Source organism: Seriola lalandi, unplaced genomic scaffold (assembly GCF_002814215.2).
Source record: "Seriola lalandi dorsalis isolate HSWRI2012SDOR001 ecotype SW California unplaced genomic scaffold, Sedor1 jcf7180002054606, whole genome shotgun sequence".
NCBI classification, from domain to species: Eukaryota; Metazoa; Chordata; class Actinopteri; order Carangiformes; family Carangidae; genus Seriola; species Seriola lalandi.
Window position 1 is genome coordinate 3,755,656 of NW_019525159.1, and position 12,871 is coordinate 3,768,526.

Sequence of the window (12,871 nt, forward strand, 5' to 3'; positions counted from 1 at the left end):
ACAATGTTTCTTAACTGGTTTCTTACCTCCATAGTGATACTTTAAAAATGAGTGGGCAGGAAATGTGTTCCGACATAAAAGAAACATCAAAACCTATAAAAACAGCTGTGGCTCAATTGAAAGGAAACAAGTATCCATCCACTGCATATTTTGAAAAGGCTTGCAAACACGCAGTGAACAAATGTTCAGTTTTATCAGAAATAACTGCATTACGCAATTCTTCCATGTCCCTTTACCAAGACACTTGTTTAATTTGTAAATGAAAGCTCTTGACACAGGTTCATGTGACATAATGTGGCTATGCCTATGAATATACTGGTATGGTCAAAAATCTGTCATAGTACAACTAATCTAAACAATATGTATTGACAATAACTGCACTGAGCCATGCATGCAATACACGATATGATAAGTAAAAACAGTGCAAAGTCTGTGAGACATTAACACATGTTTAATTTAACCATTTACAATCTGGGAGAACGAAGGCATTACATATAATAACGTAGGGGGGGACGAAATGGCAGGAACCATTGCTCCATCTTCACGGTGGTCTGGACAGTCATTCAGCTCCCGCAGCTCCTCTGGTAGCCGCTGCCAGCCGGGGCATGACTTTGAGCACATTGTCCATGTTGACTGCTGATTGATACAGGTGTGAACTCCAGGAAGAATGGATGATGGAAGTGTGACAACAGTTACGCTTCAGCCTTAGATGACCCTGGGGCCGCGTCCTATTCCTCATCTTTGTTCTCTAATTGTGTTTGATGTGTTTCCATAGTTTCTACAATAAAACACAGGTTTAAAAAAAATGTTAGTTTCAAATAAACACATTGTATCAACAAATGGGGTTCAGTTTAAGGACGATGAAACGCCGGTAAGCTAGGCCGTTAAGCTAACTTAGCTAACGTCAACGGCGCTTCGCCCTCTGCTTACAAGGTCAGGATGAAACGAGCAGCACCAAACAACCAGCGGACACACTTACCCCATGGTTCATTTGCTCATAAATGGCATCGCCGCCGTGGTCGAATAGTCGTTCAAAGAAGACTGCTCCAACCATGATGGTTATAGCGAAAGTAGACGTTCTCCTGAAGAGGAGGTTGTAGACGGACTTCGCCAGCGCCATGTTGGTGGAAGAGTGTGCGCAGGACCGGATGTCGCGGCAACAAATTTCCGCTTCAAGAAGAGGTCTGTGAGAAGTGAAGACCATAGAGAGTGTGATAAAGATCCTGTAAAGACACTGTATGTGAACGACTTGAGAGATTTCATTGTCTTTTTCGCCTTATTTAATTTACTTTGAGTGGCCACTTACAGCAAAAAATCCCAGAGGAGGACATCACTGTTCCACCAATGGTCTGTGCTCTTTGCAGTTTAATTTTAACGTTCATTTGAGTGACTGTAAGCATGTGAGCTAACTATGCCGATTTACCGACGCTACGGACCGATATTTAGGCATGATAACGTTTGCTACGTTGGGAAGAATTTGTACTAGCGTCATGCAACCTGTTTACATGTTCAGTATGTTTCTAACCACCTCTGAACCTTCAAACTTGAGGCTTGTAGTTTCCTCAGAGTGGAACAGAAAGCCATACCAAGTTGTTTTGATCGAAGCACCTCCATCACCAAGCCAGCAGATGGCAACAAACGGATGTCTAACCAGTATCGTAGAGATTGGGGTAGTTCCAATTTGTGCTTCCCATACAAGAATCCCTGTTTTTAGGGCAAATATCTTTTTACATTAATACACATTAATGCAAAATGAATGAACAAATGAGACCCTGACATGAATGTAAACGTCTCAAATGTCAAAACATCATTCCTAGGACTAGGATTAGGCCTTAATTAGGTCTATTATGTTGTGCTGCATATTAAGTTATGAATGAATTAGTCAATTAATTAATCAATTGACAGACAATGCATTGTCGATGCTCTGTTTTATGTATTTATAAATGAAAAATCTCTAGATTTTGTGTTGTTTGTTGTATAAAACATTGGGCTCTAGGAAATTGTGATGAGCGTTTTTGACATTTTATTAATGATTAATGAAAAATTGTTCCTTGCAGCTCTATTTTCTTACACACAGAGTCTGTTTTCTCTTAACCCAGGAGGTTGAATTTTATTTGGAAAGAGTTTGGCATATTTTTTTGATAATACATTTTTAATTCATCAGAGAGCAACATTTACTTAGTACTACTGGATACTGTGGTTTCTCACAAGAGCTATTTGCATTAACAAGGCTATTCACTCACCATGTGTTGACAAAGCAGTTATCTAAAATTGTTTTATTTCTGTTTACGGTCTTTCAGTGGTTTAAAAGGTGACATTGTGCTGATTTGGACGCATAACCTGTACCATGGGGAAGAGATACTACTGTGACTACTGTGACCGGTCCTTTCAGGACAACATGCATAACAGGAAAAAACATCTGAATGGTGTTCAGCATCACAGAGCGAAAAAGGCCTGGTTTGACCATTTTAGAGGTGAGACTTGCATTTGTTTCTGTTACCCCTGAGATAAGATGACATATGATGTTCTAGTCTGAATGTGTGCTTATCAAAATAGATAGTGATCCTGTACATAAAAATACAATTTTAATGTATAGGATCACTATTTAAGATGTTAATTGATGTTAATTTATGTGATTATGGTTGGAGAATTAAGTATGCTTACGTTTCATTATGCTGTGTTGGCTGCCCACTTGTTTACAGTGGAAGATTATATAAACAACCATGGAGACCACTGTTGTTTTTCTTTTTGCAGACTCTGCTGCCATTCTGTATGATGAGCAAACAAAGAAACCCTGTAGGAAGTTTCTCCAAAAGGGTAAAAGAACAGTTGAACTAAACAATTATAGGATATAATAGGAAATGCTGTTTGTATTCCTCTTTATTTCTTGGGCTTTTGTTTTTTAGGAATTTGCGATTTTGGTCCCAACTGCAGGTTTTCTCACATGTCCGAAGACGAGCTGATTAACCTAAAAAGGCAGGTGGAAGGTAAGCTGTAACCAAAGGGTGGTGCTGTCTACCATGTGATTCAGAAGTTTTAAAATGAGCATATATCTGCTTCTATAATTATTGTTCTTATCTAAATCATTCTTGCAAGGAATTGGGAGTAGACAAATGCAAAGAGTACATGTTGTCAGGTACATTTGATCTAAATGATTGTGTTAATAACTCCATGTTGAGAGGAGTGACATTTTTCTTGTTTGTCAGATGAAAGACAGCACAGAGAGGGCTCTTGGGACAGAAAGATGCCTGGGCGAAGTGTAGAAGAATGGCTCTCTAGAAGGGAGAAGAAGAGAAGTGCCCTTGGTTGCAAAGGGTATGCACATTCATTTTTTTTTTCAACACTTAGTCATACATGGTTTGCAAGGCTAATGGTTACTCCTGCTGATTTACAATTCAACTGTTCAATTATTTATCTTTTGCAGAGATGTCAAAAATAAGGAAGACAGTGAAGAGGGCCAAACAGAAAGTGACGTACCTCAACATCTTCTTTCCATTCCTGACCTTCCACCCTCACTTCGACCTCCTCCCCCAGGTGGGTGGAAAGTCAAAGTGAACACTGAATGGGGTTGAGAGATATTCACTTTGGGGTTCAAATCGCTGTTAAATGGATATGTGACATTAACAGAAGGAGGAATGGTGTTTATATAGCTGATATTCAGAGATGGTGTTATGTACATATTTATGAATTTATGTTGACACGTTTGTTGCCATTTCTCATTTTGAAAATTGTGCATAGTAACAGCAATATGTACAGCATTTTTATTAGAACTGGTTAATTTTTTACATTTTATTTAAGATGTCAAGTTTAATTTTCCAATTTAGAATGAGTTAAACTTTGTATTTACATAAAAAAATGTTTTAAACAAAATCTTAGAAAAGCAGTTTCTATGCAGACAGTAATCCTCATAATTGACATTTTGACAGTGTGACAGTGTGTTGTTGTTTGCTGCGCCCATGAGCAGTAGCAGCAGTTCTTTACAATGAGACTCCTCTTAGGAGTTATATTTAATGTCACGTAGTCCCGAGAGGAATGCAGGATTGCTGTGTAGATGGAAATAGTTTTTTTGTTTTATTTTGATCCTGTGCTGTGTCACTGGGGGAATCACTGATCTCGTGACTTCATTTTATTTCTAACCCAGCTACTGGAAAACACCATTTTACTTCCTAAATAGTACATTTTCTCAATACATTTTTTTATCAACTCAACTCCCTTGAATGTATGACTAATGTATCTATAATTGTCACTGGACTTTTAAAAACGCCAGATTATTCCTCTTAATTGGGGTCATGCTGAGATCTATATACTTTGAACTGTTTCCACATTTGTTGGATACACATTGCAGTGTTTACACCAGAATCCTCATTAAATAGCTGTTTGTGTTTATGCCTGTTAAGAATAATTTTGGGAATACTGTGTCTTAAATGTGCTGTCTTGGCCAGATCTCCTGTGTAAAAGATGACTCTGACTTTAATGGGGTCCCTGTTTTGTTTGTATCATTTCAGGCAAATCTGCTTATTGACCAACAAAGATGGCCACAAAAGTAGACCAATACCAAGCAAATGTAGCTGTAAACTGAATAATTTAGAATATTTAAAAATTTGCTTTTGAAATTTTAAATGTGGAAACACATTTGGTAGACCTCCAGGATCCATATTATATGTTTTGGTGGTTTTGTTTGTTTTTAAGAAAACTACATAAGTAGGTACCTTAAGGTAAAGGTCAGGCTGTGAAAAGGTAGTACTCCAAACTCACTCTCAGTCGTACTTAAGTAGTGAGCTTGTGGACTCTCTTCGCGTGGCCCTGTAATTACCCTTTGCTGTGAGACACAAATGCTCATTGCCCTCTGTAGCAGTCATTTGTATCCAATACATCTCAGCCTACTTGTAGAAAATCAATAGTCCACATGTTTATCAAGGCAACTTGGAATCGGTTCATGCACTCTGAAGCTTGTTTAAAGCTTACTATATCCCTCTTGTGAGTGATTTGGTCTCTCAAATCTTCTTTTCAAACCTTCTTTAATATCACATATTCACAACCTGGATCTATATGTGTGTCCTTACTCCACCCAAAACTTCTTATTCCATAGTGGACATTTTACTGCATGAGGTGCACCACTATATAACTCCAAGGAAATTTCTCCCTCCTGCTGCAGGCTGTCTGCTGTGCCCTGTTACTAATGGGTCATTAACATGCCTGACAGTGCTGCGACAGGGCCGTCACACCACCAGATCCAGACCGTCTCCCTTCTGTTTTCAAGTGTGTAAATGAGCAATGAATTCAGAATTTCACTCTTCTTTCCTTGTGTAGCCTGACAAGCATCTTAACCCAGATATACTCTTCTTTTTTTTCATGTTGGCCACCTTGTACTTGATATTAGTATCAACTGTATGTTTTGTTTCGTCGTATCCTGCATTAATTTGTAAGCAGTGTCTCATTTGTAAAAAGAAAACCAAGGAGCTGGCTCAGTTTTAATGCTTTTGTTTTTATTAAACTACATGCATCTAGACACCACTCACATTAGTGAATAACTGATGCAGTAACCTCTACATGTGCAGTAAGAGTTACAGAAATAAAACAGTAAAGGATATTCTCTAGACATCAAAACTACTGGTAATGTCACAGTAGGATGGTACAAGTATTAATTGGAAGTTAGAGTAACCTTTATCAAGAACAGAGGAGAGAGAAACATAATCTGGAAATACTTACTGGTTTTTAGATTGATAAGTCATTTTACTGCAAAAATACATTTAGCATCAGATTAATTTCTGTCAAAAGTGATGATTTTATCAAATAGATTTCTCATCTTCCTAAAAGTCTTTCTAAAGTTACTTTAAGACAGGACATGAGAGTGCAGGTTGTAATACTCCAAATGACAAAGGCACAGAAAAGAAGACATCAAGAACTCAAAATAGATTTATAATAACAATTAAGACGATCCATCAACCAAGTGTACATAAATCTGCTCATTAAAACACTGTAACATACAGAAGAGGACACAATATTTGCTTATATGTCTTAAGACAAGATTTGACACAATAGCTATATTTTACATTCGCACAAAACCCATACCCTATGTGATATGGAGAGGTAATGTGATGTCATATAAGTGGTCCATACATAAACAGCTACTATATATGAGTTCAAATATCAGTTTTATTGCCAGAACTGTCATACATTTCCTCTTGCCACCTAGCTTTGATAAACTTTAAGATAAAAAGAGCGAGAAAAAATATATAGCATTTTGTATAACTTGTCATATTTGACAAATATTTGAGAAACATTCAGAAAAATGAATCTTAACAAATCAGAAAAAAGAATGTAATGTAAGAGCATGACCCTAACACACACAATAACTTGTATCTGAATGTCCAGTCAAACTGGAAATTATACATCAGAAACCTGATATTTTTATTTTTTTGTATATTTTTGTTTGTTTTTTTACAAAACATTACGCTTACATTCATAATAAAATCACATAGATTTAATGTTTCACTTTCCAAGTAAGAAAATATAACCATGTTATACTTTAAACAATATGTTGTTTTGGTGGTCCATGTAAAAGCCAGAAAACAACATTTTTATGATATGTTAAATTATTGTTCACAGCGTACTGCAAAGTATTTAGTATTTTGATTATTTGCACATCCATAAAATTTGACATGTAGAGAAAATGTCAAATACTGAGATTTCTTTCTCTCAATTTTTTTTTGCAATGATCACTGTACAAATTGCATAATCATTTGAATACATACATCAGAATTTTAAATTTGATCTCACACACATAGAACACGCATTTATTTCTAATTTAATGTACATGCAGGTGTGCCATGTGATTTGAATACCCTCCATACTCATTTGCCAGAAAAATTACAGTTAATACCAAGTTTTTTTGAAACTCTTTACATGTTATGGTTGAATTTATTCACAGCTGGTGGCTCAGGTCATACAGCTACTCAACTATCTTTCACTATGACTCTTTTTGGTGCCTGTTATAGAGACACAGATTTGAAATATGCAGCAAAGTTTTACATGTATCACAGGCTGATAGAAACATGTTTCGACATCTGGGACATCCATGCACGCGCTTGTGTCTGACATTTCTCAGAGGGACTTTATGATTCCCTCAAGTGTCATGCATTCAATTTTGGAGTTCATTGCTCACATCAGTTTAAATCTTAAACCTACAGTTGGGAAAAGAGCTGTTTGATTTACAAAGAAATGCCCAGCTGCTCAGCCAAGATGGCTCACCAACTGATCTGACATCTTTAGAAATGAACTATGGGAGTTTTCTGCAGAACAGCTGACTGGAGTACACGGCATGTGGCTGAGGGTCACAGCCTGTCTCCACCTCTCCAACCATTCTCTTATTAGAAGTGCTTTCCAGAGTAGTTCCTGTGCTTGTTCACCGGTTTATTCCAATTGTTGGGTTCTTTGTACTTCTCCTAGTCATAGTGGAAAATGTGGGCAATGGACTTTTCTTCTTTTCATGTCTTGCTTTTAAACACATGTTGAGCTGGAAATTGTTGGATAATAACTTTATGCTTTGTAGAAAATGAAATTATTTATGTTTGTAGCATCTTTCTCAACTAACCTATGAGTGCACCTGACAGATTTGCATGATTTCATGACACCTGCTGTGTGTTTCTCCTAAAACTCTATATAACTCTACAATATTATGTCTATGACTCTACACACATGCCAGTGGCTCTGTGATTCTGTGCTCTAGCATAGCAGTGCTTTGCTAGCATGCTAATAGCATGGCAACATGTTTACACTGTCAATGCTGACATACTAATGTTTAGCAGGTACAGTGTTTACCATATTCGCCACTTTAGACTTGGGCAATTAGTATTGGACAAATGAAAAAATATGACATAGTGTTGGTGAAGGATCAACAAAGTTATTCCACTTCATCCTGATGGGAGTATGAATGTATGTACCAAATGTCACTACATTACATCCAATAGTTGTTGTGATATTTCACCTACCCTCATGGTTATGCTATTCCACTAGCATGGCTAAAAAGTTGTCAATATACTTTCATATTCCATTAACAGATTAGTACCACCTCAGGGAGTTTTTGTAACTCAGGAGTTCATTAAGTGTTTATGAGTGGTCCAATCTTCAGTTTTGAATTACTCCTTTGGAAAGATTTAGACCACAGATGGTGCCGCTTTGGCAAAATGTGTTGAACCGGATGTGAGTTGTACTTCTGGACTGGAAATCCTGGCACACTAAAATAAACAGACACTTAAGAGAGACACAGTATGCAGTGCACAGTCATTTGTCCTTATGCTTTTAGCAAGTGAAACTACGTAGCGACTATGGATTATGTAGCCCATTGGCGCCTTTGTATTGCTTTATTTCTATCATCGATGCTTTCATTATTGGGTGCATTCCAAATGGAGCTCTCATCAACATCATTGATTGTTTTGATATTAGACACAGCGCAGCTATCACTACAGCACATACTGCACACTGAATTACTGAAGTCTTCTGCAGTCTGCGTTTCTATCTAATTTATTAGAAAACATCAGAAATTTCTGAAACTACTGTTTTAGGGTACTAATCAGCCCTTGAAATGTCTTTCTTTCATTATTTCGGTTTTACCATTGTATGCTGTGGTTAGTGGTTATACAGAACCACTGCATGACATCAATTAATCCATTAGAGAGAGAAGCCGTGATCGCATCGTTGTGGTTGTTGAAAACATTGAACAAAACCAAACAGGAGTAAAGTATTTGGGTTAACGTTTGCTTTTTCAGTGTCCATCCTTAAATCTTGCTGCGATCAGATGGAAACATGTATTTACTTCATTCCTCTGCGGAGCATTTGATTTGCTGCAATGAGCATAACACTGATGATGAATGCAATGGCGAAGGCACAAATCAGGCTTTTTCGCACACATGTGTGTTTTTCCTGTTGTGTTGGGCTTGCTGTGGAAAAAAAAGGAGAACATATTAGCTCATCTGAATGTTTTATTTAAATATGTGTGAATGACAATGTGTGAGATAAAATCTGTTAATGAGACATACTGTCAATGTCCACATGGGACTCTGGACTGTTCAGGTGGCTCTCCTCAGTCATGATGATGTTCTCAATGTCTTTCATAGTGAGGTGGTCACGGAAGGTATCATAAAGCAGTCTCTTAAGCTCATCCACAGTCAGTTTCTGCATATCGCACTGGGAAGGCAGAAAACAACAAGTAAGGTCTAATTAGCAGAGGAAAAACTTCAGTCTCAATGCCCCTCAATGACGCACATAAGCTGCAGGTCAGCAGTAAATATTGGTTATACTAGGTCCCTCCTGGCAATGAATGCTAGTTAGAGAGTGAGAGCATTCAGCATGCATTTTCATTAAAATCAGACAGTGAAATAAATTATTTGATAACGCAACTAAATGCAAGGCAGGGAGTTACTGCGTGTGACGTAATCATTAACATGGTGTAGTCTATCAAAAGTCAGAGAAGCAACTTAAAATAAAATGCATAAGGTGATAAAAATGCTTTAGTTCAGTAATTTTGACTTTGCAGTATTAATTGAAACAGATGGCTGTATATCAAAAACAACAGAAAAGCCCTCAGGGACACTTACTCAAAAGAAGAAAGAGACTTGATTAAACACTGATAAAGGAGAAGGCGTAGACATGATTAGCTTTGATTGATGATACAGACGACAACATATACCTTCCAAAACACTGAATCAAAGTCTGCTCCATTGAACTTATCAGGCATTCCTGCGGCAGACAGTTTAGGACCAAGCAATGTGACAAATTCTTCAAAGCCGACCTGACCATCCCCTGATGAAACAGACAAACATACAATCATGTCACTGCATAGCTCGTGTGCTGGATTATATGCAGCAGCCTGTGCACTCGTAAACTTTCTGACCCAGAGTGAGAGAGAGAGAGAGAGAGAGAGAGAGAGAGAGAGAGAGAAACACACGTACCATCCATGTCAAGTCTTTGGATGATGACCTCCAGCTCCACCTCATTGGGCATGTAGCCCAGAGAGCGCATGGCCATCCCCAGCTCCTGCTTTGAGATAAAGCCATTCCCATCTCGGTCAAATACTTTGAAAGCCTCACGGATCTCTGTTGGAAGGAGGAGAGAAATTACTGAGTTAAGAGTAGAAAGGAAGGATAGAAATATAGAGCATCACACGTGTTAGATACAGATTTATCACTTTCACACTGAGCAACAGCTGGCACAGCTGAACCTGTTGATTTGAAAAATATGTACATGCACTGTTTATAGTATAAGTCAAAAGTAGTTTGAGGCTTATAAATGTGTTTAGTATTTCAGACAGTTACTCTGGCTCATAGCTCCAAAAGTATAATCCCTTTTTTGTAGATGTTTATTTTTTGAGAAAAGGGAAATACTGCTGAATGTTTTAATATATTCTGTGTTTGAAGAATGAAAATTGATGGAATAAGAGCAGCTTAAAATTATTTTTCTTGTTGCAAATATTGTAGAAGCACACAGATTCCCATTAAAAAGTCTGAAAAAGTCATTGATGTTTAAGTCTGGTGATATTTTGCATTTTCTAGTTGTCATTAATTCCTTTTTAAAGACCCAAACCAATAATGATTTGATCCCAGTATTATCTGCGTAGCCAAATCTTGATACAATACATGGTAAGGAAGTCTGAAATGGTAACACTTTACTTTAGGTCCCCCTATTTAGCATTTGTAAGCAGTATACAAACATTTAATAGATGTTTTAGAACACATACAGCTCTAAGGACATTTTAAGAGTTTATGTAAGTCAGCAATTATGACTTCACTCCTATATAGTCTTATTTTATATAATTACAACTTTGTTTCATGATGTTGTCATTCATTAAGTGGCCTCCACTTATGGTTGCCCATAGGAGTTGTAGTTCTGATGCAGTGCTTCAGCACCATGGATAGAGACAAAGACACTGTAGTTGAATGTTTCAGCACCATGGATAGAGACAAAGAGACTGTAGTTGAGTGTTTCAGCACCATAGATAGAGACAGAGACTGTCGTTGAATGACAGGCTGTGTCTGAAATCACTCTCTTGTTCACTCATTCTCGACTCCAAATATAATAATCAGTCAGTAGTTTATGCTGTAATGTACTCCAAAGTGAGACTTAAAATCATCATCCTCACTTTGAACAATCATTAACAGGTGTAGTGTCCCACAAGTATGATTTCTGGATCTGCTTAAATGTGATACATTGAATTTTTATCTAGATGCCATGAACGCTACATTTTCAATCTGCTGACTTTGAGGGCATTGTACAATGCATAATTTTTACACTCAAGATTTGGACACTCAAAAAAAATGGCACTGCATAATAAATAGGGAATGATTCCAGGCAATGGGTTGAATTCTTTAGCACCATACTAAGAGACACGAGTAACTGTAGTTGAATGTTTCAGCACCATAGAGAGAGATAGAGAGACTGGAGTTTAATTTTTCAGCACAATGGAGAGAGTCAGAGTTGAATGCTTCAGTACCATGGAGAGAGAATGTATTATACTCAGTCCAGATTGTCCAGAGGTCCAGAAATGTTTGGACAGTTACACAGTTTTTGTTTTTCAGGCTCTGTGCTTCAGCACATTCAATTTGAAATAAAACGGATACAATATTACAGTGTCAAGTCTCAGCTTTAATTTGAATAAGTTTACATTAATATTTAAAGACCTGTGTGGGAGATATTGCCCTTTTAACACATGATATGATATGACAGTTGACTACTAAAGGTTTATTTGGCAGCTGTGTGTCATTTCACTATTTGTTAATGCAAATCATCTCTCCAAGATGTAGGCAAACATGTTTCCTTGTCAATGATCAAGAGAACACGTCATGACCATAACCTCAGATGGTTCACCACAAGATACAATCCCCTGGTAAGCCTCAAAAACATAAAAACCAGGTTGCAGTTGCAAATCCGTGCAAAAAGAAGTTGAGGGAAAAAAGTTCTATGGAACGGTAAAGCAAAAATCAATCTACATCAAAATGATGGAAAGAGGAATGTGTGGAAGAAAAAAAGGAGCAGCTCATGACCTAAAGCCACCACCTCATCTGTCAAAAATGGTGTTGGTTATGAATCGGGCGTGTATGGCAGTACATTTATTTCACTGCTTGATGGAAGCAACAGGATGAACACAGAGGTATACAGGAGTATTATGTGCTCAGATTCAGTCAAATGAACCAGAACTCATTTGACAAAATGTTATCATTCAGCAGAACAGTGACCCTAAACGTACAGCCAAAGCAACCAAAGAGCTTTTCAGGGGGAAGAGGTGGGATATTCTCAACTGGCAGAGTCAGTCACATGGTCTCAGTCCAACTGAGCTGTAATCCACTTGGTTAAAACCTGATTAAAGGCAGAGAAACCCCACAATAAGCAGCAGTTGAAGGTGGCTGCGGCATCACTAGGGAAGACACGAAGCATCTGGCCATATCTGTGGGTGGAAACTTCAGGCAGTCATTGACTGCAAAGGATTTTCTGAAAAATGATAAATGATGATTTTGTTCAACTGAATACATACATCTCCAATTACTTTTGATTCCCTACACTTTGGGTACTATCTGGTCTTAAATGGGTTATATCTCCCACATAGTTAAAAAAAATAAATACAGTATGTACACTCTATAATATCAATACCTACAGTTTTATAAAAATTAGAATGGATTCCTTACATTTAAAATTTACAAATAGATGAATAGATAAAGTGTGGCTTCCTTTTTACATTTAGATTTATTCTATAGTGTTTCAGGTTTATATTCAACACAAAGGAAGGACAGTTTATAAATTATCAAATGATAGCGTACTTGTATGATGTTACTAGGCCTGTTATTTTATAAAATGTTTTTCTGCTGAGATTGGATGGCGC

The 12,871-nt window shown here is 37.3% G+C and overlaps 3 protein-coding genes across 5 annotated transcripts in view; 1 reads left to right on the plus strand and 2 right to left on the minus strand.

Annotated features, from left to right (window-relative positions):
• Positions 1-431: 431 nt before the first annotated feature.
• Positions 432-1,157, minus strand: uqcr10 (ubiquinol-cytochrome c reductase, complex III subunit X). Its single transcript, XM_023419595.2, is given in 3 exon segments — positions 432-751; positions 754-778; positions 980-1,157. Coding segments are annotated over 3 exon segments (189 nt in total). The 5' UTR covers positions 1,121-1,157; the 3' UTR covers positions 432-728.
• An 8-nt stretch (positions 1,158-1,165) lies between these two features.
• On the plus strand, positions 1,166-5,475 carry zmat5 (zinc finger, matrin-type 5). Of its 3 annotated transcripts, none has more exons than XM_023419594.2 (7): positions 1,166-1,347; positions 2,301-2,474; positions 2,755-2,817; positions 2,907-2,987; positions 3,207-3,315; positions 3,425-3,534; positions 4,506-5,475. In XM_023419594.2, exons 2-7 carry the CDS (start codon positions 2,348-2,350, stop codon positions 4,520-4,522), a joined length of 507 nt encoding a protein of 168 aa, XP_023275362.1. In that variant the 5' UTR covers positions 1,166-1,347; positions 2,301-2,347; the 3' UTR covers positions 4,523-5,475. The 3 variants fall into 3 exon arrangements, with proteins under 3 accessions (XP_023275362.1, XP_087033615.1, XP_023275361.1); XM_087177489.1 differs by having other exon boundaries at positions 5,156-5,475; XM_023419593.2 differs by having other exon boundaries at positions 1,168-1,347; positions 3,425-5,475.
• Positions 5,476-8,811: 3,336 nt separating this feature from the next.
• cabp7b (calcium binding protein 7b) overlaps positions 8,812-12,871 on the minus strand; it is a 15,640-nt gene continuing 11,580 nt past the window's right edge. The window contains exons 2-5 of the mRNA XM_023419592.2: positions 9,951-10,094; positions 9,689-9,801; positions 9,039-9,186; positions 8,812-8,939 (exon numbers count right to left, since the gene is read on the minus strand). Coding sequence (XP_023275360.1) covers positions 8,812-8,939; positions 9,039-9,186; positions 9,689-9,801; positions 9,951-10,094 — 533 coding nt within the window. The remainder of the gene's footprint in view (positions 8,940-9,038; positions 9,187-9,688; positions 9,802-9,950; positions 10,095-12,871) is intronic.